General features: G+C 34.9%; 1 protein-coding gene across 7 annotated transcripts in view; it reads right to left on the bottom strand.

The window, feature by feature from the left end:
• Synd (protein kinase C and casein kinase substrate in neurons protein Synd) overlaps window positions 1-22753 on the bottom strand; it is a 32310-nt gene that overhangs the window by 1914 nt on the left and 7643 nt on the right. For 2 of the 7 annotated variants that reach the window (XM_034331410.2, XM_034331409.2), the window contains 8 exons: window positions 6700-7091; window positions 6195-6383; window positions 5280-5300; window positions 2910-3136; window positions 2555-2675; window positions 1547-1657; window positions 503-669; window positions 135-295 (listed from right to left, as the gene is read on the bottom strand). In XM_034331410.2, the coding sequence (XP_034187301.1) occupies window positions 135-295; window positions 503-669; window positions 1547-1657; window positions 2555-2675; window positions 2910-3136; window positions 5280-5300; window positions 6195-6383; window positions 6700-7062 (1360 nt within the window). In that variant the 5' untranslated portion in view covers window positions 7063-7091. Of the gene's footprint in view, window positions 1-134; window positions 296-502; window positions 670-1546; window positions 1658-2554; window positions 2676-2909; window positions 3137-5279; window positions 5301-6182; window positions 6384-6699; window positions 7092-9404; window positions 9426-15302; window positions 15523-22753 lie in introns of those variants that run through there. The other 5 variants (XM_034331408.2, XM_034331412.2, XM_034331413.2 and 2 more) reach the window with 5 other exon arrangements.

Below are 22753 nucleotides of genomic sequence, written 5' to 3'. Positions count from 1 at the left end.
TGCCCCTCTAAATATTTAAAAAAATGTACTAAAGTGTGGTCTATCAAAAAATAACACTTATGGCATATTAATTTTGGCACTTGTGGTAGTCACGTAATTTTGATACCTAGTTGTAATTCTGGTTTTTCTCATACCTTGCTTAAAGCTAAGCTCGTCAGCTTCAGCTCCTTCATAGTCATACAACGCACGCACAAGAACTCCAGGTTCTCCATTATCCACCAACGGTTCACCTCCATCTTCATCCCATTCCTCTTCTTCAAATGGATTTGATTCTTGCTTAGCGTTTGTACCGTTACTAAGAAAAAAGGGTATACGTCAGATGTAAACACTTTGAACTGAGAACATATAGAAACTTTCATGATATTTTTTCTTCATTTTTAGGATTGCATCAACCTTAATGTTATTAAACGAATAAAACGAAATGAAATGAAAAATGTCAATTTATTATTTATTTCCTCGCAGTGCGGTAAAATTAAGTATTAAAAATACGTTTAACACTCACGTAATCGTGGAAGTCCTGTTGACTGAATTACCATCGTGATTATTCTTCTCAGAAGAATGTTTACCAGAACTGATCGTGTCGGTTTTGTTATCTCCCTGACCACTGTCCGTTGATATTACCCGGGATGTTGGTTTCGATTTTGATTTGTTATTAACAGGTGGGAACTCCTGTATCAATGGAAGAACATAATTCAACCCTGTTTTCATGGAATTTCTATTTAGTGCTTCAGACCGTATACGAATATTAAAATCATGCGTGCAATCAAGTACGTATGATAATACTGAACCATTATTTACATAAGTAAATAATGATTGATAAGCTCGTATGTACAGTTCTTATTTTATTAAATTGCATTACGTTTTTGTTGTTATTTTTAACACGGTTCGTGCCTGATGAAATTATTAAAGATTAATGTGTTACTTTGGAAAAGCTGATTTCCTTTGCAAATGATGATAACTATATCTTTATAATTATTATGATAACATTATCGAAATTTAATGGAATTTTTCGTATAATAACAGAAAAGCTGATTTTTTTCTAAAATAAAAATTTCATCTTTTCTCTGAAAAAGGACAGCCGTGCATAAGAATTTCTCTTTGAAACAATTTGAACGCATGCTTGAACTCACACTTGCGCAAAGTATAAAAGATTTTTTAATTTTCTACACAGAGTAATTCATGGTTTCTAACAGTTACCATTCTCGTAACTAGGATTTTTTTTCTAGAGTGAGCTTGGTTCCTCAGAAATTTTGAAAATTTGTAATTTAAAAATTATAGGTTTATGAACTAGGCTTAACAAATCTGAGATTTTACGTGCAAGAACAAGCGCATAGCCGGTTACGGTTAATTCAATGAGGTTAGACGAGCCAGAAGCTTAAAAAGGAAACCCATCCTCGATGACCTCGTCCTGCCTGTCCGTTATGACACTATGTTCATGGTTCTCGATTAAATAGAGTAAAAGAAGCTTGCATATTTTCTGTCTAGTTCATTCACGGCATGTATTAGCATAAGCGAATCGATGGTGTAAAACATAACAAAACTTTACATGCAGATCCTCGCCGACCGGGCGTTGATTGATGAGCGTGATGGAGCCAGCCGGAAGTGCCTCCTTCGACTTCGAGCCTTTGGTGATGTCACGGAATTCCTCTGTGTAGTCCTGCATAATAGCAATGCCCAAAAAACAATCACATGCATGCATTCCAGGAGATATGTCGATCGTCTCGAGGGGGGATATAGTTTTTAAGCTTTAAATGGGGTACGAAGCAGGTATTTTTATCGCGTTTCTGCTTGTACAGTGACAAGAATGGGTGCTTTTTTTAGGTAAAGAGAACTGTATGGTAAGATAGACCTCTTGATTTACTTTTATTCTTCAATAAAACATCGAGTATGAGGATTAATAATAATAGGCACTCCGAATAATTTAGGTGTTCCTTACCTAAAAAAGGGATCTATGGTCGTCACTGTACAGAAATACCATCAACGAAAAGAAAATTCTTTTTTTCATCTATATAATTTTGGAAAATCAAGAAAAAAAAAATAAGAATAGGTATACTCGTCTGTAGTCTCCCACCACTTGGATGTAAACGTTTACATCCAACAATTTGAATGAACAATTACTGTTATTCGTACTTTCCAGTCATATACTAAATTTTATAATATATTTATAATAATTAAAAATTATATTATTGCTGTTCAATATTACTTTCCCTTATATCACTATTTTTCCCGAGAAAAGCCTGATTTGATCGCAAGTGTGCAATTATGGGTTAGAGATTTGTTAGACGGGGGAATACGTTTATTAATTATGTTTTCCAACTTATAAATATAAGATTTTGAGCGATTGAAAATATCGTTATTTTAGATTTTTATAAACAACAAAATTGCAAAATATTGAGACACATAACTAACGGATAATATTAATACAGTTATAAAAAAAAAGGGAAGAACAACTCTACAGCTATGTTTTTCTAATATTAGATATCCAATCATGAGCAAGGGTTTACATGCGATAATAAGAATCTGCAATGCGTACATTAATATCTGATTACATTACCTCGAATTGTGGCCAGTTCATAGCCATATTTACACCATGATTATTCGACCACCATTTCAAATCCTTTTCATGGTCTGCATTGTTGATTGTGTGATAGAATTCCTCGTATATTTGTGGAAGTCTGTAAACATTAAACAACAATATGAAATTTATTTAAAGAAATAAAAATCTGAATTAACAACCTATGAATTATAATTTATTTCATTTAATTTTAATTTTTTTTTAGAATTATTCAAATTCTTTAACGTACCACTAGTTAAGAATCACTATACTACAGGGTATTATTCAGAAATGCTAGTGCATCATTGTTAACGTAATTCAAACTTGATCTAATATATAAAAAATGTATAATTACACTGGGTCTTGAGATATATTGAGACACTTGTGGATGCCAAAGAGAACTTCTTTGAAGAATTGGAGTCTCTGCGCCTCCATTTCTTGACACTTCTCGAACACCTGGGTCATATCTTCCATATATTTAGGATTGTACTGATTAATTTCTTGTAGAGCTGCTTCGTACTTCTCTTTCGCTTTCTGTACTTCTTCCTTCGTTTTCTGCACCCTATCTTGCATTTTCTTCACCTGCCAATTTAAACGAAAAAACAAGGATGATTTTTGGGGGTACATGATATATCGCAAGGGCTACATCAAAGGGTAAAGATCTTGGTACAAACCCACATTTGCAAGCTGGTCGACAATAAAAGAAATTATTATGCATTAATTTTCGATTGAAAAATATGCACGTTCTCGTGTCTAATCGTATCACAAGTGTCGAAACGTGTTCTGAATGCAATATTCTCGCGAATTATGACAATCTCCAATTCTTTACCCTCAAGCTTACAAAGCAGTGTTGGATATCAATCAATTAAAATTTTTTGAAAGTTCAATTGATAATCAAATATTTCAATCGCTAATTGCATTAAATATTGCCCAACACTGCGACAAAGGAATACCTATAGAAAAGTAAGCGTGATATGTATACATCGACGTAACAATGATTATTTTCTGAGGTGGAACATGTTCCTTAGTGGAATTTTGAAATTTTTAAACATCATGGTTTTGAACTTTTGGAATTTGAAATCTAGATCTAGTTACGCCAATGCCTTTACGTCAAATAAAAAATAAATAGAACTACACGTGCGACAGTAAATACAATAAACCGTGTAAATTGTTTTCTATTGTCTGTACAGTGTTCTGTAAAATTCTGTAGGTACCTGTGTATGTATATAAATTTTATTATCAAAATTAAATGTGTGTCATTAAAATGATGTATTACAAAGGGTGTGTGAAATGGTAATTGTACCGTAAAGAGCAGTGTTCTAAAACATGTAATTATTAAAGCCGGCGTTAAAAAAACAGTCATGCACAATAATGACTTAACGATATTTAGTCGTTTTGTTTTTCTTACCTTATTGTAATCATCGAAGGTATTCTTTACAATTCTTTACGGTACAAAGTGTGTTTTGTGTGCAGAAATCGAAATATTTGCAAGATCTATTCAATTGAAAATGCAGGTTTATTAAATTAAAGGAAGTAATTAATAAAGCGTTTTAGAGTTATTATTTAGATGTGCAAGTATTTTTTTTTTAAGTTGTATTTCTATTTTCATATTAATATTTAAAGAAATGATAGACATTGTTTAAAATAATTAGAGGATCACAGTAATTAGAAAATCATTAATTGCAGATGGTGTTGTATCTTTTATACGATGTTCTATAAAATTATAGCTCTGCCCCAAATTTTAGTTTCAATACTTTCGAGTGGTGCTAAGCAAGCAGTTGTATGTTTCTTGTTTGTTATTCAAATAATTCAATCCGAAGTTTAGCTCAAGTTATTAGCATACTTGAGTACTTTTATGCATCAACAAATTGTACGATATATTCAATGCGATTCCCTAACTGTTTTGAACAATTGTGAACAGTTTGAAACATATGTTTAAAAGCATTGTGTTCTATGTGTATATACTACGATAATCTACGCAAAGAAAGCATTGAAACAGAGAATTCGCTTACCAGCTGTGCTTTCTGTAACGAAAGATAAGAAAGAACGTTAATCGATAAACATGCCGCATGCAATATTATTATACATACAAGCTGAACGTCTCCTATTTTAGATTTCGCAAAGGTTTTTCGTAATCTCAGGCCCCATGCACCACATCCACAAACTGTCATCTAAAAACGTCGTTAGCCTTCTTTCAGAAGATCGTCTCCCGTTCGCCAATTAATTCATCTTTCGAACAATAGAGACGCACAACGTGCAACATTATCTATCTGCTACACTTCGACTTTTCAAAACAGGTTTCGAATATTTTTATATCAGAAACAGCACGTTCAAGTAAGATAATAAAATGGTAATTCGAGTTTTTTAATGCATATTACCATTGGCGTAACTAGGATTTTACTTCGGGATTTTTAAATTAAAAATTCGAAATTTCAAAACCCCCAAATTTGGAAAATTTTCAATTTATGCCCCCTACCTAGTTACGTCAGCGCATATTATAATGGAATAAAACAGTTTGTTTCTTTGACAGCTAATAAGTACATAACATAATTTAACATTTATCTACGATTAATAACCTAAACGTGCAAGAATCATTCACGAAAATTTTTGAAGCGTTTCGTGGCATTTAGGTCAAGATATAAATATGTATATCAAGGACATGGTATAACACGACATGCAAATTTTTCGATAAAACGAATAACAACACGAGATTTTGTTAACATACGTTTTCAGAGCCTCGGGCCATCTGAAAATAATACTTGCTAAAGAACAGCTGTATCTACTGTATTGAGCCGCGAATGCGTGAATCGAGATGCACACTACTACTGTTGGTACGTACAACACACACGTGTACACATTACATCATTGTGTATTGCGTGTGTGCGTTATGTCTTGTCAAGGATATTGTCGCTTTAAAAAGAATTTAATTGCAGTAATTTAATTTGCAACTGTTACGTACAGAATAATTACTCGTACCGATAGCTTTTATGCGATGCTCAAAATAAATAAAGAATCTTGATTGAATTTCTCAAAATTATTCTCTTGTTAAGTAATAACATATAGAGATAGATATTACGGTTTCGGGTTAATTTCTTAAAAGCGGGTTCAGGTGACTTTTTTGACCCCCCCTCTCCAATTTTGCTATTGTCATATGCAATTCTAAATTGAATGTCGAATACATATTCGAAAAGTTTCTGAATTTCGAGCATTTCTATTTAAAGACACTTCGTGTCTTCATCCGAACCCAGCCGAACCTGTCCGGATCCACTCGATTTTTTCCCGATCGGATCCGATACTTATATACTTTTTGGAAATCGTTTATTGCATATACAAAAAGAATAAATAAAGAAAATGATTAATAAACTAAAATTTACAAAAACGAAAGCAAAATATTCAACTAAAGATCCTCTAATCATTTCGAGCAGCGCGTCAAATCAATTCAAACGTTCAGACTCACTTTTCAATGTAATTTGCGATTCGAAACGATGTTTGTTTGGTGCACCTTTTAAAAGCGAACGAGATGACAAACACATTGTGACTCGAATACGTAATGTGACGATTGCGCTAATCGTCGATAAACGGGAATGACGTAACCCGTCAATAACCGTGATCAATGTTAATCACTAACATCCTTTTTTACCTGGTCCGGCGAAAGTGAACTATCAGCAGAAGCGTTCCTTTCAACGTTCGCTGCGGTTCGTTCTGTTTTACAGCTGTTGTGATATTCGGCTTTCGCTTTTTCCACTTTCTGCAAAAGCTTCGCCCATGGTTTCTGCGCTTTTTTGAAGGCATCCTCCATCTCCTTACGTTCCTTCAGGGTCATCATCGACTGCAATGGGAACCACATCCATGCTACATTAACAATTATGCAATACCTACATGGAAAAGTAAACGTGTAAAACTGTTGAGGAATTTGATGAATTTTGAGAGATCAATTGAGAATTTTAGTAGGTTGATTTTTAATAAATTTTATAAATTTTGATGGATACATATCTGACCCATAACATGAGTCATCGCCATTCTTCCTGAGGAAGCCTAATTTGATAGCAAGTGAACTTAAGGGTTAATTATAATGTACAAACTTAAGATTGTCTTCTTTTAACACTGCAATCATTAAATCTAATTTTTTTTTAACGAGGACATACCTTGTGATAGGTGTCCTTCTGCCACGTTTTCACCTGATGAATGATGTCATTACAGAGGTTCTCTTTGACCTTGAGGTGAAGATCACACAACCTGTCCGATTCAACCAGAACCCCTTTCCACGCTGCCTCGGTAGTGCCATATTCAGGTCCTTTCTCAATCTTATCGTTCCAATTCTTGGACCAATTTTTCAAAGCTTTCGCGTAACTCTTCTCTATCTCCGCCCTTTCTTGGACCAGAGCTATCAAACTGTCGCACAGTTTGTGACCATCCTCGATTCTTTTGGTTGTTCGTTTGTAGTTACCCGGCTCCCAGAAGGAGTCCGAGGTTGCTATCAGCATATTATCGTCGCTGTGATGTGACATCCTAGCCTAATTTGAGAAATTCCTTTCACCTGAAAGCAAAGAAGAAAAAACATATTAACATAATAGCAATTGTGCCCGTATCGTCTGCGTACCGTATACGTATCGTGTCGGTAGCGTTCCGACAATGTTCATTTTAGGTCACATAAACCCGAGAACAATAGGCACAATTCTCTAATTACGATAAAAAGAAAGTACCGTTACGTAAACTTCTTATACTCGACAAAAAATTATACAAAATTAAATTTCATAATACTCTACGTCAATGTTATATTTCCTGCAAAATATAAAAAGATAAGAACAGCATTCTTACAACAGTAATGTTGATACCCTTGCCTACGTACTTATATGTATACGCGTGTGCGCGGAACAGGGATCGATAAAAAAACGAAAAAGAATAGAACGATGCCGGGGAAATGGTTGAAAAAGGGAAAGAAAGAGCGAAAGAGAGGAAGAAGAAAGGTGGGCCGAGGAATGTTGTCGGGTCAGCAGAGCTGAGGGCGTTTATGCTCGATGCGGAGGAGGAGAAGGTCGGATCAAGGTTCCATGGGGTTCGATTTTCGGCGACCGGTGGAACAGGTGAACGAAATGGTTTCCTGTTTCACCTTTCACGTTCACACGTATACGCCAGTGCAACCGTGACGAAGCCACTGCACCTTCACGGAGGATCCTCCGAGTAAGCGGACTACGGATCAGGGACGAGCATCACCGCAATCTTTTCGAGTAAAGGTGTACTGATACCTTATTCACGCGTTGGTCGATACAATATAAATGGATATTCGTATTATTATAAATATTAATTCTTCACCCTGCTATTTTTCACCTTACTAGCTCTATTAAATACAAAATTAATGTAAAATTGTGGTAGGTAAAGATTCTTCAATTTTAATATTTTAGAATCTTAGAATCTAAAAATCACAGACTTTAAAAATTTTGGAATTTTAAATTCTTCGAATCAAAGTAATTTGAAAACCTCATAAGAAAAATAAAGTGAAGATGAGCGTTCATAAATACTCAGGTATTCGAATACACCCTAATGTATCACATTGCTTGAAAAGACTGTCCTGCTGCCCCGTCCCTGTTACAAACTATGGAGGAACGAGTACGGTCATTCCGAAGCATGGAATGTTGCTCCACCGGCTCGATAAGCACCGTGTTACCAGCGATCTCGTAGGCGCCACGACTTGTGCTGATTAGTTGATTCTAGCATTACTGGCTACTGGAGATCTTATCAGGTCGTTTCAAAAGTCTCTCCCGTATTCTTTTACTCGACCTTATTGTAACAGCAAACACGCAAGCGAATACATTTCATTTTCAATGTAATTCTCATTTTTCATATTCCATTCCTCTTTCTTAGAACAAATAAACTGATTTCTTAAACTGGTTGATAATATTCTAAGAAACTAGCGATTAATAAAATCCTTTTATTGTTATATCTATATTTAGATTTATAACTTTCGTAAAGTATTAGAGTATTAATGATCTAAATTAGCCGAGTCAGGCTTATCTGATAACAGATTCTATATAGTGAATTCAATATCAGGATTACTTTATTCGAAGCTATCGGGAAATTTTTAATTTTTTAAGATATATGTTTTATTTTAAATTTGGAAAATTTTTTATTTAACCCAGACCCCATGCTAGTAAAGAAAAATGAAAAGATCTTTTAATTTTTATATACATGTAAGTATGTAATTTACGTCAATTTTATGTTATTTATGGAGTTTATATATAGATAAGACAATCTCTAGGAACTTTAAATGTAATTTCTTGCAAATTACTTTTCTGCTGCGTTTAAATAAAACTGCGACGAACTTTAGCGATTAATCACTGTCTTTATATAAACGCTTGTGAAGAAGCTGACGACAGACAAATCAGATGAATCACCAGTTGTTTTTTTTTATTATTATGTCACGATTATCGCTTCCAGCTTTGGAATAATAAGTTTGCGTTTTGTTAAAACCACTATAATTCATTAACTGGATATGACCTACTACTTAAAAGCCATACATTTAAGTATCATTAATGATTCAACATCGTTTTAGTTGTATTACTACATAATTCATTAATGAATCATTATTAATCGTCTCATGGAAAATGAGCACAATATTATTTATTACGATGTCATTATTTTGTATCAGTGAATGATGATGATTCATTTGTTGACTTTTTGATTTATTGTTATATGTTTATATAATAATTTATATGACATATAAATCATTTATATGATTTTCGAAAATTATTATATATGTTGAAATTCCTGAAAAAATGGGGATGGGGGAGGCAAACTAGAATCGCAATTATGACATAAAAATCCAAATTAAAATTTTTTGGTTTCTACTTACTTGAATTTTAATATATAATTTGATACACTATAAATCAAAATGTCTAAATCACTGTCTTTTATTATCTTGTACCATTTTTAAATTAAATTTAATTAATTTCACTGCGCTATTATAATTTTTCTTTAATTTAATAAAAGAGGCTAGGACACAAATAATTTTTGTAAATCATTATGTACTGCTAAATTCAAATCACTATCTTCACGCTTATATGATGTTTTTACAGTCGAAACGCAGTAAACCTATTCGGCAATTAGTCAGTCGTACAAGGTGTTAATGTGAGGAATTAATCAACGAAATAGCGCACTATAAATCAATAAAAAAAAGACTGTTCGTTTTTTTTTTTTTTTTGGTCGTTGATCGATGACATCATCGTGTTTGCTTTTCCTGATAAAACGTCAGCGCGTCTGCCGATTACAGCCATGTAGAGGAATGTCGATAAGATACTGGGTGTCGTGAATAAACGTGACTAACAGCCGCGTGAGCATAGAACCAATGAGTCGCGAACGTCAGAACTAACGAGAACTCGGGAACGTATCCAAAACCCTTACTGAGAGGGAAGTATTTTGAAATTCGGGAACTTTGAAAGTTAGATCATGGAATGTTGAAACCATAGCCTTGCTTTTCCAGCAATAAAGAAGTATTGCTTTTCCAGCAAAGCAAATACTTCATTTTGAAATTTTATTCAACTATTCTCTTCACATCCGGCCATCTAGTTACAACAAATTGATGTGCTGTATAAATTAATTTTTTTAAGAATTCATAATTCCTGTAAGAAGGTGAATAATGTTTATGGTTTCGCTTATAAATAACGTTGTTACCGTTCCAAGCTTTTATAATATAACAATATGTTGTATTTTTATCTCTTCTGTATTTATAAAGCTTCTACGGTAAATGAACATCTGCATATATTCACCTTTCTATTTATAAGTGACTGTAATTGTGGAGAATATTATACTTCCTGTTTTCTATGAAACATTCTATTTTAAAATTCTATTATAAGTACAGAAGGTTCTTTTTCACAACTTTTACGCACTGTTCGAATTTTTATTATAGTCATATCATTGAAAAAAAAAGAGATGAATCAAATAATTTTGTTAATAAAATATTTTACACGGTTTCAATTTCAATAGCTCAAGAAGAAAAATACATACAAATGGCTTATTTTAAAGATGCTCCATCTAAACAAATGCCATAAAACTATACAGAAAAGAGACCATATCTTTGTTCTAAATACGTGTCCTATTTAACATTACCTATTACTAAATGTTTTCTAGATTCTGATACTTTTATTTACGTTTTCTTATTGAAACATAATCGATCATTTGTGTTTGGAAATGATAACTTTATAAGGATTTAGAACAGTTATCTTTAATCTATATTTTGTTGACTTTATCAATGATCCCGAAAAGAGTCTATCGTGTTATGATGTAAAACGAGAACAATGCACTGTGGTGGAAAATAAGGTTCTTTACATGGTTTATTTTAAGGGAAGAATATCGTTTAATGATAAAATTGAACAAATGTAAGTACACTCGCGATCAAATCAGGCCTCTCCTCCCTCGTACTCTCACCCCTTTCCTTTAAATCACATAATAACCATACTGTTATTTCTACAAGAACAACAGCAAGTAATTACATATCACTTTATTGTCGGTTGATTACAACTTTCTTTTAAGTCACTGATTTATCAACAGAGATATAAATAAGTATGCATCACGTTGATTTGTATTATCAGATAATATTCGATAATCTGAACAGATAAGCACATTTTTTCAGGCAATATAAAAAGTACTTTCACAATAATGTTCACATATGTATCTATACTTTTTTTTAAATCCAGATATTTTTCAGAGAAGTAAAAAAAAAAGGCAAGCAAGTATAACTGATGTAGTAGAAGCAGTATCATATTAGTAACGCAATAGCATAATAGCTATTACAACCAGTATGCTGGTAGTTACACGGTAGAATAGATACAAGTAGCATGGTAGGATAGTAATACAGTTGGAAGGCAATAAGAGCGTAATACAGGGTATCCCAAAATGGGGTGGTAGCTGGGGTGATTCTGAACATTTCGGATTGGTCAGTGTTTTTCTTTAATAATTCAAAAACGAAGTTTCAAACAACATTTTTGCAAAGGAAAATGTTATTCAGAATTACCCCAGCTATCACCCCTTCAAGCAGCTAATACTCATTCTGGGACACCCCGTATAGTGCAATTGTAGTATAGTAGCCTAGTAACATAAATATAGTTTTACCTATATATTAGTGTAGTAATAATAGCACAATAAGATGGTAGTAGGTTAACAGCAGCAGTATAACTGTAGCTTAATTGTAATACTTGGTATAGTAGTTATTATAGCCAAAGTACGAATGATTTTCCGAGATTACAAATCTGGCGACGGATATTCGCGTCGTGATGGAGATACGAACAATGCTGAGAATACAACGACCGAGGAAATGGACGTCCTTTAAAAGCAGCCCCGTCCACCAACTGCACAGTAAGAAACGAAGACTTTAACGTTGTATCGAATTCCTTTTATAACAACTATGCGCCTCATCTTCGTCGTTTCGGACCAGCAGGAAATAACTTTCTGACCCGTTTTCAGTTGAACGTACAACGACGACCAAAGAAAATGACAATTGTACCCGACAACACTTAAAATAGAAATACGAACTAATACTGCACATAAAAATAAAATTCTACACCTACTAAACTGTGTATATTATATTTATACAAAAAAAGACATCAAACTCAATGGGGGGCTCTCATTTACAAAATGAAAATAATAAAAAATACAAGATTAATTATAATAAAATTGGGGCTCTCTCCATGGTCCGCCGTTCGAGGACTAATGATAACTTCTTATCTCTCGAAGAACAAAGGTCAATTGATCGATACTGATTTACAAAATTTGCTTAACGCCCACAATTTTGAAGATACAACAATGAAACTTAGGGGAATGTATAAAGAAGAAGTCCAAATGTAGAATCTAATTAAACATTTTACTAATAAAGGAACAAAGGATCCTAAGGCTTTTCTTGCACGCAACAATATAATTCTGAATCTTTTTTTTTTATTTAAATAGTATTTTCTGGAATATTAAACTGGATGGAACGTTATCTAGGCCAAACAGAAACAATTATTTTCCACGATGCAAAGTTTATCTAGTATGTTGACCCGCAAAGTGGTTCGTTCAAAGATACCATCTAAGAAGACGATTCCTTCAGCGATACTATACTCACACGTTCGCGTATCTATTTCACTCGACGAAAAGGTATTGAAAACATGAATCGCCTAAGGTGTTGCTATAGAAAAACCCTCATTTTCCTATGGATGCCTAGACTCTTTGAGATCCTACAGAGACCTGCTTCAGAGGTATGAGGTCAGTTCGTAGCCCATTTCTTTGCAAAATGCAGAAATCCATTATCCAGGTAATTTTAAAAATCCCTGCATACGTGTTTGTTAATAAGATTCTTATACGAATTTTTAAACTTATTATCGTGTGTGCAACTTTAAATTTTTAATTTCTGAACCTCGAAATTTGAATTTTGCTTTGGGTATTAAGCAAACTTAAGTAATTCTGCTAGTATGAAATATTCTACTTATACTGCAGTAAGAACTGTAACTTGAAGGTATTTGTGACGTTAGTCGTGTCACATATGTCTTCATAAAAAGAGAGGAGCACCAGAACCGGACATTGTGGTAGTATGTAAAAGTAGACTGCAAAATAATAGAAGAACGTGGGGAACAGTTTGTGTATAGATCACGAAGAAAGGATTTGAATTCGGATCGATGTTGAAACGAGTCTTGACAAAAAAAGCTCTTTTGTTCTTTTTAGCCCCTCGAATTGAACAGGGCTGTATAGTCGCGTATTGTCATGACAATTTCTGTATTCTGTTAATTTTTGTATAAATATTTTTTATTGAAATTTTTAAATAAGTATGCGCAAAGTGGATCATCAGAAAAACTAATTTTCTAAAATCAATGGTTTAATTTAATGTTGAACGAATATTCTACTTAACAAGTACCTAATTAGTTTAATTAGACCACCTTATTTGAAAAAAATAAAAATCACAGGTATGAATAACCGTTCTTTTTTATTCGACGAGAGCTACTTCCAACTTCTCAAATTTCTTCACCACGAGCATTAACTGAAATTCCAACAAAAGCTTGGAAAATGGATGAAAACGGCTAGCAGAGTGACACGGGAATGGGCTTGAAGTATTCGGAGCGTAAAGGTACCGACAAATTTCAGTGGCCGTGTTTCATCTCCAGACAGTCAAGATGGTTGTCCTGGTCGTCGAGATTTCATTTTCACCAACGTTCCAACGAACCCTGGCTATAGAAATGTTGATAACTTTGATAACAAATGGAAAGACGAAGTAACAATTAAAACTTGTTGAAATATGTACACATCTAGATATCTTTGACAGAGACATTACGCATCTCTGCTCTACGCTCTTCAGTCTATTGAAGTTCCAATGCAGCTGTTCCTTTATTATTATTTTTTCATTTATAAAAGTAAACAGAATAAGCTATAATATACTAATTTTGGGATTCTTAATTTTAAGCATAGATAAGAATTATATGATTAATTTCTGCTATCATTATAATTATTGTAGTCATAAAAATCATCCTAATAATTTTAATTACTATAAACGTTATAATTATCGTAGAATTAAAAAGTCCACACAATGAATGTTTAATTGAATCAATCAATATCTAATACATACTGCAATAATTATCATTATCATTAACCCCCGTTCAGTAAACAGGGTCAGACCCCCGATACAGAGGGACATTATTCTATAAACGATCATGAAATTAAATAGTAGCCGAGAAAAGTCAAGGCTGATGAGGAGCATTAGGGTGCTACGTTGCTTTGATTAAGGTTAAAGTCAACCTATATCACAGATAAACAATGTTATTCTGTTTTGCATTGCAAAATATAATTCCATGTTTATCAATTAGAACTGCTATTAATAAATACAAAGATCTTTTTAGCAAAACAAATACCTCTGTGAAGAATTAAAAGTGGAATAACAAATAGGAATAATAAAAATTATACAGAAAAGAAGAATCTCTGCAAAAGGTAAAAATCATCAAAAGAATCTGTACGTGCTACCTGAACTAACGATTTCCAAGATTCTTCAGATCCTTGATTAATCTAGAGCGGGCTTTCGTGCAGAACGTAAGTAGCAGACGTATTTAAAGACCAAAAAAAGGAAGGAAGAAAAGAAAAAAAGAAGATGCACATGGGAGTGCATACAGGATGCATGTGTGCGTGGTGTACGAGCAACGAACCGTGCAGTTAACGTGCGTGTGCATACCTAACAACCTACGAAATTAACGAAACAAAAGTTTAACTAGTTCCCGACCACTTGTTCTCTTTTCACCAGTGTCCTCCAATTACTGACTTGCGTCGTCACTCGACGAGCTTTGACGACTTTGAAAACTAGGATAAACTCGATCTCCTTGCTCTCTGACATATCTTTTTCATTCAAATGCAACCTACCAGATGCACAGGTGTGCACGTAACCACGCGTGCACTCGTTAGACCGTATCCTTGATTTACTCGGTATGTACATAGATGCTTTAAACATTACGTACTGTGTACATTTTAATGCTTGCACGGTCAACTGTGGCTCTTTTTCTACGTCTAAGAATCCGGTACTAAATATCCGATCACGCGATATCGCGTGCTAAATTCTTGTAATTTGAAGGTCGCAACATCAAATTTGTGAACCTTGTCAGTAAAATCGTTTTATAAATATAAAATTATAAATGAATAAAATTTTATTTATAACAGAAAATTGTTTATCGATTAACCATCTATCACATTCATGCACAAATGACAGACGAATGATATTATACAAGTGGTAAGGCAGTATCTTTACCTTGGCATGATTGGATAATGACTCTCGTGAACGCTGTTAATTCACACTGCAGATGAACCACACGATATCACTGTCGACACTGAATCACGCATACTTTTGTTCCGAAAAAAAACATGAAGTGAATGGAACACGCACACAAATTTATAAATAACGCGTTTCTTCGAGGATTATGAACGCTCGATCCGCACTGTACGCCGTTCGGAGCAGAACTGACGTTCTCTATAGTACGTTTGGCTCACGGACGATCACGGCGCAAGATGTACACACAGAGGCAATGTAAATAATTGTACAACCTTGGTCAAAAGTAGTAGAATGCTTATTAACATTTCTTAAAAGCTTTAAGAAAAAGAAATCATTGAAGTAGTTAAACTATTAAAAAAAAAAGAAACAAGAATTAATCATACATTCTTATCAATATTTCAATTAGCAATAAACTAAGCTATCAAGATAATTAAAATTTACTGCATTTCTTCACGGATAATTTATAATTTAAAAAGCTTTGCGTGTTCTGAGATTAAAAATAAATATTTATAATCATTTAGTGTAACAGTATTAGAAAACTGAAGTTCTTGTTACATTTATAATTACGATCATTTCTGTGGAAATTAATTATTGTTTTACAAGATGTATATTAACATTCTTGAATAATTAGGTTGAATATCTTTCGTTAAAAATGAAACAACTTAGAGATAAGTATCGTTTAATGATTAAAGTTATGTTCGTTGAGCATATTGCACAATACGGCGCGAAATGCAACTAAAGCCTAATCAAAGTGGACTAGCACGAACGTGCTACAGATGCCGTAATACGGGTAATGTTGGTCAGTTTATCCGAAGCCAGCTAAATTCGTTACCATAAGCAGTTAGGAAGCTTGTTTCACGATGAGGTTACTTCACGTTTCACTCTGTTTCCATCAGGCTGAAATGCGTTCGTTCTCATTCATCGTTACGAACTATCGTACAAATAAAAACCAATAAGCTGGAAAAAATTTCTTCAACAAGCTAATACCTAAAATTTTTAAATGAAAAATTTTTGAATTTGGGATTTTGGAAAACAGAATATTACAAATCTATAAAAGAAAGAAATAGAACACAATTGTTGGCAAGAAGGAAACAATGAAAGTAAAAATACTTGTTGCTGTTTGAATGTTTAATCACATGTCGTACGAAAAAGAAATTTATGAGAATACAGATACGACATGTAAAAAACGTGGCATGCTTCTTGTCTCTATTGATTAAGTTACCGATGGAGCGTATAAAGGGGTTGGCTTCCCGTGGCTTGATGGGTCGAGAGGCCGTATTTGTGTTCAATCCTGTTATAAATCTAACGATGATTATATTGCACACAGAAGAAGGACCACTTATGTACATTCGCGTCCAACATAGAATTAGGATTTTTTCAATTCAGAAAAACTGTATGGGAAAGCAGTTTTCCATCTAATTTTCCAAATTCTATATTTGACTAAACTTAACTCCTACGATCATCATAACATAGGATATAGGTGGTGGAAGAAGCCTAACATTGGCACCTCCCACCATCCCTCTTCAATTCCCCCTCTTAACCATTCTAAGATGATGACTCCTCCCACTACACTTTTCCTTAAGAAGAAAAGTAACATCAAGTGTTAGACTTCCAAAGTTCGCAACATAAAAATTGATCAACCGAATTTAAAGGCACAGGGTCAAATGTGAGTGCACCGGGTATTAAATTGTTCCGTTCCATCGATGGAACAGAAGCTATGTGCAATGTAACTGTTTTACTGTAAGCCGTGAAAAAACGGCAACGGGATGCTTGCCGCTCCAAATACGGCGCGCAATTTCATCGTATGTATAATTTATTTTTGGCATTTGTTGTTTCGCCCTTTCATTCCCTCGGTGACCATTCAACTTCTTGGCACCGTGTGCTGCTTTCTCACAAAAGAAGCAAAACACAATGGAGCTTCATATTCTTGGCCAATCTGTATATCGGGAAAATCTGTTTAATTCGAGTGATTAAAAGAAACCCGTCGTTTGCCTCTTGCTACACTGTTCTGTCCCACAATTGTTCATATAGGTAATGCATGCAAACTCAGTCTGATCAGCTTAATGAGGATGTACCCGGTCTGAATGACGAGCGCAAATTATGCTCGCCTCGGTGGCATAAACGCCGATATTAATAACGCACGCGTCGCTACGCGTGTTGCATCCACTCCCGTTTCGCGCGGCATTCCTCAACATACCGTCCAGCTGCTCGGACGCGTCGTTGACGAGGCTGCTGTTGCGTGAATTATACTTTTTTCGCGAACAATTAACGACACGAACGGTGCGATATTAATAGCATCTTACGTGGCACGCAAATTGTTCTAATTTGCATGAATATGCAGTGTTCACTTTAGAGTGTGATGACTCTTCTGATTCTATAGTAGGTCTGAGATATCTAAGCCACGCCTTAGGAGGTCCTGCCTAGTAGCAAGCTCCGCCCAACCCTCTAACTGAAGACAATGGAGGGGGGCCTAAGAATACGAATGCCTATATCAGTGAGGGGCAGATCATGTGCATCCGCGTGAACTATGGGCACCGGGCCCATAGAAAGAAAATTGATACTGAAAGAAAGAAAATGGTACTAAATAGCTAACTCAGTGATGGGAGGTACCTAGATTAGGCTCCTCCCACCCCCCATACGCTACGTTAGGCTCCTCCCCCCCCCATACGCTACGTTAGGCTCCTCCCACTATTCACATCCTACGTTAGATATAGCTTTCTGTTGAAAATGGAAAGAAATTTGTAAAAGTAAATTTCGGAAATTGAATAGCAACGAAAGAAGATTGCCATGAAACTGTTAAGTATTTTGAAATCTACGCAAGTTGCATAAGGCGTAGAACGTTACCAGAGACAGCGCGATCTCATTGAAACGTGCGAACACCGTTATTCACGATCCACTGTGATAGTTCTAGATCGTATCGTGGCAATGCTGAGAAGGAAAACTTGAAATTCAGTTCCACGCGTAAACGCACCACTTATGGAAAGAATGTACGCTATTCCGGAAGTGACAGAGAGATTCTACGTACATACGAGCATGGTGAAAGCGATACTCTCCTAGGTTGCATTCTTTCATTGCCATACGACAACTAACATTGACATTTTTGAAAAGAATAAAAGTATCAATTCAATTGTTTGTGCTTCCTTAGTTATAGTCGTAGTATTCTTAGAGAGTATTGTCATGCGTATGCATTGGCGTAACTAGGTAGGGATCAGAGTGTCCCCGTTCCTAAATCTGTCTACTTCACCATTCCAGTAATGGTAAATTACATTATTTTGTAATAACAGAATTTCAAAATTTCCTAGGGAAATGGCATATTCTAAAAACACGTTAGGTACGCCAATGTGATAAATCGAAGAATGAATGACAAAAGTGCTTCCAAAGCAAACAGTGATTCATACTCTATTACCTTGTGTAACCTTTAACACATAATTTCCATTGATAAGTTCATTAATTTTCCAAACAGATACATACTGATTTCTTTCAATAGAATTTCTTCCTCCTACGATTCCATTCACGAACTCAGTTGTTACGTGATTTCCTATATGTTTATTTTTATTCAAGTAAAAAAACTTACTTTTTATATTGAACTTTGTGAACTTTGGATATTTTATTACCAAAGTATTCGCATAAAAGTGTTCACTATACAAAGTGTAAATCGTGTCCTTTTGGAAAATGTTTCTGACAATTTGCCAATGTTACGGTTAACTTGATCAATGACCCAAGGCTGTACTAACATCGGGACGAGCTTTCTAGTTGTCCTTTATTTAAGCCCCTGTTCTCATTTGAAAGCTATATACATTTCTGGCGGAATGTCAAATAACGTCTTGCACAAAGATATATAACCTTACACCCGGAAGTTTTACAACTTGTTCGTAAATAATTTTTATTCCTGAAGAACGTTATCACTCTTATCTGAACCATAAATATTTAATGATAACGACTAACAATTGTTCGGAGGTAATAATACCGTGCAACGATGCACAGTAAAACGGTAAAAACATTTCTCACGTAGTAAAATAATAATGTAATAGAAAAGTATTTGAAGAAAAGGAAAGGAAATTGATGATTTAATTATATGCATTATTTGTTAAAATTGTCCATCTATCATTCTACGTCAGAAATATGAATCTGCATCATTTTATCTCAAGTACCATTTCGCGAGACTTTTTTTATATAACAAACTCATATCAGACTTTTCATTTTCAAAAACTAGCCCAGCTGCAATTATATTTTTCCTAAATCCTTTAAAATCTCTCTCGTTTCAAGGCAGAACCCGCAATGGGATAGAAACAAAGACACGTTCCTAGAAAGTCCATAGCCGATCCAAGCTCAGTTTCAGGTTGAATCGAGTCGGTCAGTCAGCTCATTCCCACGAGAGTTTCCAAAGTGTGTCGAAGAGGATAGGAGAAGACACGTTGAAGAACAGAACGAACATTATGTATTTACGAACAGGTTGGTATCGGTCAATCTGTACAGGTAGTGTTCAGGACCGGTTCCGACGACCAGGGGGTCTTCTTCGCCGTTTGGGACCAACTTTAGAGAGACCTGAATAAACGTATCGACCTGTCCAGACATCTGGATCGACCCTGGCAACCACGTAATACCTGCCGCTTCGTGTAATTGATGGTTTGGTAATCTCGGTTCTACTACTCGCGGAAGTTCATCGATCGATCATCCCTATCGGGTAATAAAATTACATGCCGGATGATTAGCCGGGTAATATTGAATTTTCTGTCCATTTGCGTTAATCCTTGGATGGTGAACCGGGATCATTGGTGACTCATTGTCAGCGTATAATTCATGGTTTGTAAATGTACATTCCTTAACATTTTTTATTTAAATTGGAAATCATGTAATATACGAGTTGATAATTATAAAAATGAGGTAAGTCCACTTTCGTCTGGACACTAAAATTGATTATAAACTATAAAAACCTAAAATTAAAAAGATTCATTCAACAATTTTTCTAAACTAATTATACTCGTTATTAGATATTTCATATTTTTTTAAAAAACCGATGAACTATTATATACTATTCGGTCATATTCCAAGCTACTTGCAGTTTACTGTAATCTTATCACTAATTACAATGCAGTTGTTACGAGACTGAGATATCGTAAGTCACGTAATACAGAATGGACGCCTCGTTATTTTCCAGAAGTGCCTTTAACGGTACGAAAGAAAGATGATTAACGAAGAAAAAGATAAAAATAACTGGATTAAATTGCCAGGCGTGACGTGAGCAACGTCTGGCGTCTTAATTGAGTTTCATAAACGTTTTAGACGGCTCGTTGACGTTAACTCACAGTTACTCAGACAATTTTATCGCCCTTAACTTCAGCCCTTATAACCCTTCTACAAAAGGTACCATTGTAAGTTCGTCAAGTTACTCGTAAGAATCTTTTTTAACGTCATGCGTTCTCAGAATAACTTTTGGACGTCACGATGTGAAAATAGTTTTTCGTTTCTGTTACCAACAGTGAGTGTAAAAAAAAAGAACGATTATTTAAACATTTCAGAATTTCAAATCGAAATTTCGCATCTTCAAAATTCAGAAATTCTAGACTGTATCTTGTTGCCGTTTCTCTACGGTATCGCATGAAAAATGCACTACTTTAAAGGCGAGAAATTCGCTTATGGCGAATTTCAAACATTTGGAAAAATATTTGAAACAAGATCGTCCTGCATTCGGAATACCAGGATTGGATTGTCAAAATCGGGGTCAGCAATCAGCTGATACACAGAACGCAACTTCCTGTACCGTATAACCGTTACATAATCAGTTTTGCGTACGCTTACAACATTTGGATTAACGGTGTACAGCTCTCGATTACTATTATTTCGTGGAAATGATACGAGCTCTTTGATGTATCAAATACTGTGATTCAAAAAGCTACCACGTTGAAATTTCATAAAAGTTGATGAAACTTTTACGATGTTTTAATCCAACAAGTTGTTTCCTAACAGAAGTATACCAACACTAATTGTTAGTACCACCAAAAAGAAAAAGATTCTCTACCATTAAGAACTGATTGTCGTATTACAATCTCAATACACTATGCAATTGCGTGTCTCATATCCTTACACGTACATATTCATTAATCATCGAATGATCAAGAGTGTAATTTTAATGCTACTCTCTGTTCGTGCCTAATTTGGAACACGAAACCTCGCGAATAATGGAAACGTAACGAGGACACATCGTACAAGGTATTGTCAATGCAGCTGTGTCATGTGCCACATCATGTGTTATTGATTTTATAGCGGTTCTGTGTTGCTGAACAGAGATGGAGAAGCAAAACTGTGACTTTGGTTCAGGTTACTTAGATTCATCTGCGATGATGTACGTTCTTCTAGTATCCTGAATATGAATGAAGTTAACCGGATACCATTTTGTTCATTAAAATTTCTCCGCAACAGTATATGATAATTAAAAGATGCGTTAATACTTTTGTCTCTGACTGTATCTGATTATTGCCCTCTTTACGGACCGACACAATAAACGCATGGACAATTAGAATTTATTCACCGACACTATTCATCAATTGCGCGTGCAAGGTGATCGTAGGTGCCCTAATTGGAACGCGTAGTTTAAGCGTCATTAAAAGCCTTTTACGCTTCCCGCTGCGAGGCTGACGTATCGAGGGCCTGGATGTGATGGATTCGTGGATAATTCTACGACAGCTGCAATAAAACACCTAAGAAGTGTACGACGTTATCGCTAAAGAAACGTGATAAGGCAAGATAATGTATCAATCGATTAAACTCTTGAACGCATCGATTTCTCCATCAATCCGATCTTATAATTCCTCTATATTACAGAATTTCATACGAATTAAGGGAACGATCGTTCAAGGTGTTAACCCTCTCGGACGGCGGACCACGGAGAGAGACACAATTATAATTTAATTTTGTATTTCACTTGCAAAATGGTGAACGCACTGCAAGAGTTAATTATTACGAAAGTGAATTCGAATCGTGGATCGCATACCTCCTACGCGAATGACCATGACTTTCGACCTGAAAATCAACTCTTGCAGTGCGTTCACCCTGATTCGATTCATTGACGCCTTTCTAAGCGGACTGACATTCCGTACGCGTACGATTCTCTTAGCTCGCCTCGAATCTAGATTGCTCGAGCTCTCCTTTGCTTTCATTCGAGAAATCAGCTCTGAACGCGTATATCTGATTAATCAGGTTCAAGATATCGCTTGTACGTTTTCACATTGTTTTTATGCCTTGTCAATTATTAACTTGGATAATATTGGATTTTAAAATTCAAACGATTGAATAACTTCCTCGATTGTAAATTACAACAGCGCAGCAATAAAGTAAGTACCCTCCGCTATATCGTTGTTTTATTCATTGTCAGTATATAACTGCATAGTGATATCGTTTGCGCGTGGAATCCGTGTCGCGTTCGATACCGA

The sequence above is a fragment of the Osmia lignaria genome, chromosome 6 (assembly GCF_051020975.1).
Source record: "Osmia lignaria lignaria isolate PbOS001 chromosome 6, iyOsmLign1, whole genome shotgun sequence".
Lineage (NCBI taxonomy): Eukaryota > Metazoa > Arthropoda > Insecta > Hymenoptera > Megachilidae > Osmia > Osmia lignaria.
Note: the sequence above shows the minus strand (reverse complement) of the source record. Positions and strands in the feature narration are given on the sequence as shown.